This window comes from Akebia trifoliata, unplaced genomic scaffold, assembly GCF_017979445.1.
Source record: "Akebia trifoliata isolate Shusen 1 unplaced genomic scaffold, ASM1797944v1 Contig00274, whole genome shotgun sequence".
NCBI classification, from domain to species: Eukaryota; Viridiplantae; Streptophyta; class Magnoliopsida; order Ranunculales; family Lardizabalaceae; genus Akebia; species Akebia trifoliata.
In genome coordinates this window covers 59114-62783 of record NW_028236922.1, presented here as the reverse complement: position 1 = coordinate 62783, position 3670 = coordinate 59114, and the positions used below count along the sequence as shown (strand labels likewise).

Below are 3670 nucleotides of genomic sequence, written 5' to 3'. Positions count from 1 at the left end.
CAATTTTGTGTCAATGTCAGAACCATTGCAATAGTTCTGAACCTCAGACCTTGACTGATTGTTAGGTTCTTGGTTGGTTGCTAATAAGTAATAACAATTAGAAATTGAATTAGAACAGCTTTTCCCTTCAATGTAATTCTCAAGACAGAGATCACATTTATTGCAACATTGTTCAAAGCAAACAATTAGTAGATCCAAACAATGAAACAATTGACCATGTTCTAGGTGAAGAATATAAATATTTTCTCTTTCTTTTATATCGTCATTTGTATGATATTCACAAGCTATCAAGGTAAGCTCAATAAAATGATGGTTTAGTGGGAATCAACAACACTACAAGAAATATAAAGCTAAAAATAGATCTAGGTGAAGAATTTCAATAGGAAGTACCTTAAACAAAAAATCTTGAACCATGATCAATGCTTTAATAGAACCTTCTTATTCAAAAGGTTGTTGTAATTCATCCGTCCATGCATGATGTTCCCCTACGTCATCTGAAAAAAGGAAAAAACATGCATGTGATGTTCAACTAAAATTATAATTAACATCTCACTGAAATTATAATTCATACGATAAACATGAAATTACTTACCTTGGGTAGATCCAATCTTCTTTTTATTAGGATTTTCAGGACAAATTCGTTTGTCATGGCCAAACTTTAGACATAATGCACATTTCCTTTTTTTCTTCTGTTGGACTAATTCAATACTGCTCTTCAATCTACCAGGATTGAGAATCTTTTCTTTTCCCTTTTCATCTTTCTTCCTACCCTTCGTATGAGAGATATTGGGATCTAAGAGTAACACTTGGGACAATTGAGCTTCATCATTCATAAACTTTCCACCTGAATCAATTGTAGGATCTGACATTACATGAGGTGCAAGTTCACTAAGTTTTTTACACATTTCATCGTAATTATCCCGTAATAATTTAAATCCCTCGATTGAAGATGCAACCATACATGCTAATTTGGTACCGTATTGACACAGGTATTCAAGTCTCATTGGTTCAGACTGTTCTTTCTCATCACCCATTTTGAGTGAATCTTTTACTCTGAAAGTACGATTAGCTTCTTTCGTCCATCTTTCCAAAATAAAGTGAGATGGAATAAAATCAATGTCATAACGAAGAAAAACTTTTAAAAAATGTCGACAAAAGTATTCCCATAAATTCAAATTTCTTGCATTGGCACGTACCCTCGTATGTTTCTAAATTAAATTCAACTACAAACTCCTCGGACGCACCAAACTTAGTTTTCACAATATACGATTGATATCCACCATCCATTACTCGTTCTTCTTCAATTTTATAATTCATCACATTCACCCATTCATCATTGAATTTTTCAAACAAATTTCTAGTGTACACATTTGCAGCATTCTTTAGAAGTAATTCGTTATCTTTGACACATCGAAACCTGTGCTCTGAATGAAAATCTTCTTTCCTCTCGTCATTTATATTCTTCTTCAAAACTTGCTCATGCTTAGTAACAAATTCCTTAAGATTTGATCTCGAAGTAACAAACCCATCAAAAAAAGAATTAATGCTTTCACTACGGCCTGTAGTATTCATACCGGCAAAAAAAATATTACGATTATAAACAGGTACCCACGACTCCCGTATTTGAAACAACTGTTGTAGCCATTCATTCTGTTCCAAACCATTTTCCTCGATCACAGCTTTCCACCCCTTCTCAAAATCCTCCTCGGTGTATGTCGACCAAATACACTTTTGTATTTTATTCTTGAATTCAAACTTCTTAAAGTATACATTTGATAACTTCTCGGCGAACTTCTTCTCGATGTGCCATATACAAAGACGATGACGAGTGTTTGGAAAAATTTTGGCAATCGCATTCCTCATTGCCAAATCTTGATCGGTGATTATTGATTTTGGATGTCGTCCTCCCATTGCTTCTAACCAGGTCTCAAACAACCATACGAAGGTCACCTTAGTTTCATCTTGTAGAAGTACACCCCCAAATTGTATAGATTGCCAGTGGTGGTTTACTCTAGTAAAAGGGGCGAATGGCATATCATACTTGTTTGTACGATAAGTTGTATCGAATGTCACCACATCCCCAAAAGATTGATATGCCATTCGTGACCTAGCATCAACCCAAAAAAAGTTAGTTGCCCTCCCATCGTCATCACACTGTATTGCATAAAAAAATTGTGGGTTTTCAAGTTGTTTTCGTTTGAAGTACATGAGCACTGACTGTGCATCTCCCCCTTCTAACTGCTTGTGTCTAACATTTCTCAAATGATTGTAACAATCCCTATTATCGAAACCAATCGTATCACCACCAAGGATTGCTGAAACTTTACCAATTGATAGATTTTCTCTTTGGAATGCTTCAACTAAATTTTTAGCCGTTCTTGGCATGTTTCTATTTGACCTCATACTCATTCTCCTCCCTGGTGTAACGACCTTATGATTATGGTTGTCTCTGAAGACCGTCACTTTCCATCGGACACTATATACATCATGTATAATTCGCATTGCTGCCTCACATCCACATTTAATAGTTGAAGTACTCCTACTTATCTTTTTTACAATCTCATTCCCAACTGTTGCCTCAGTTTTTTCCATCTTTGATGTATATTTACCTTGATGTGAACAAACAAATGTTATCCCAGTCACCTCATTTGAACCTCGTCGTGATTTCGTATTATCTCGAATACGAATCCAAAATCCATTCCGACGTCCGTAATCTTCATAATATTTTTGAGCTTCCATACTACAATCAAAAATCATCCCTACATACGGTGTTAAAATTTCGACGTCTTTGTTTGGGCTCTGTCATTCAATATGTTCACCCCCATCTACTTCCATTGTCGAAGATCCCACAATATCATCAATAGGCACGTCACCAAAAGTTTCAACATCGATAGTATCTATGATGGATTTCTACAACTGATAAGAGACGAAAACTTATATTTTCAAATTCAGAAGAATTCATTTGTAATAACAAGTACATTATAATTATTTCTACAACAACAACAATTCCATCTCAAGACACTTTTATCCATATTCTACTCATAAAACCTATCTAAAATCCCATGTTATGACATCAATTAATCAATTTTCATTATATAAAGATATAAACGTTGGAATCCCTCAATATGTCAAATAACATTAAAAATAAGAGTTCAAAAAAATGAATTTGAAGCGAAATGACATTCATATTTAAAATAAAATAAAAGTTCCAAAACTTTAACTTCGGAATTGAACGCCTTATAAATGAAAGTTATAAACAATAAAATGGTCATCATACACGTATTATATACCAAATAATGTATAAGATTGTAGCAATAATGTTGCAATGGCACTAGGGATATTTTTTAAACCATGCCTTTTGCATCTGATTTATAATTGTAATCTTTATTTTTCCAATCTTGTAGGTTTGCAAAACTACTTTCAAAAGAAAGGAGACTTCGTGAGGAAAAATCACCACACATCAAATCTATCAAAGAATGCGAGTTTATGGGATCTATACGTGAATGATTGGACAACACTTGGAATCTTTAGAGAAAACTTTGGATTATGGACCTAATAAGTTCGGATGGTGTTGTACTTTGTTTAATAATGGTTTGTAATGTATTAGTAAGGGTGAATTATTTTTTGAAATAAGTATTTAATTATCTAGAAAAGAATGGGCAATTTGGGA

General features: G+C 33.8%; 1 protein-coding gene across 1 annotated transcript; it reads right to left on the bottom strand.

Moving 5' to 3' along the window:
• Nucleotides 1-438: 438 nt before the first annotated feature.
• Nucleotides 439-2592, bottom strand: LOC147381764 (protein FAR1-RELATED SEQUENCE 5-like). The gene is made up of 3 exons (XM_086430006.1): nt 1197-2592; nt 593-862; nt 439-494 (listed from the first exon to the last, which is right to left on the bottom strand). Exons 1-3 carry the CDS (start codon nt 2590-2592, stop codon nt 439-441), a joined length of 1722 nt encoding a protein of 573 aa, XP_086286132.1.
• Nucleotides 2593-3670: the final 1078 nt, after the last annotated feature.

Bases quoted from the DNA above. Each gene is read 5' to 3' on its own strand.
- LOC147381764 (XM_086430006.1), bottom strand. From the start codon at position 2,592: ATGGAAAAAACTGAGGCAACAGTTGGGAATGAGATTGTAAAAAAGATA. The intron at 863-1,196 runs GTACGTGCCAAT...ATGTAATGTCAG, and splicing joins TAATTTAGAAACATACGAGG to ATCCTACAATTGATTCAGGT. The intron at 495-592 runs GTAAGTAATTTC...TCCTTTTTTCAG, and splicing joins GAAGATTGGATCTACCCAAG to ATGACGTAGGGGAACATCAT.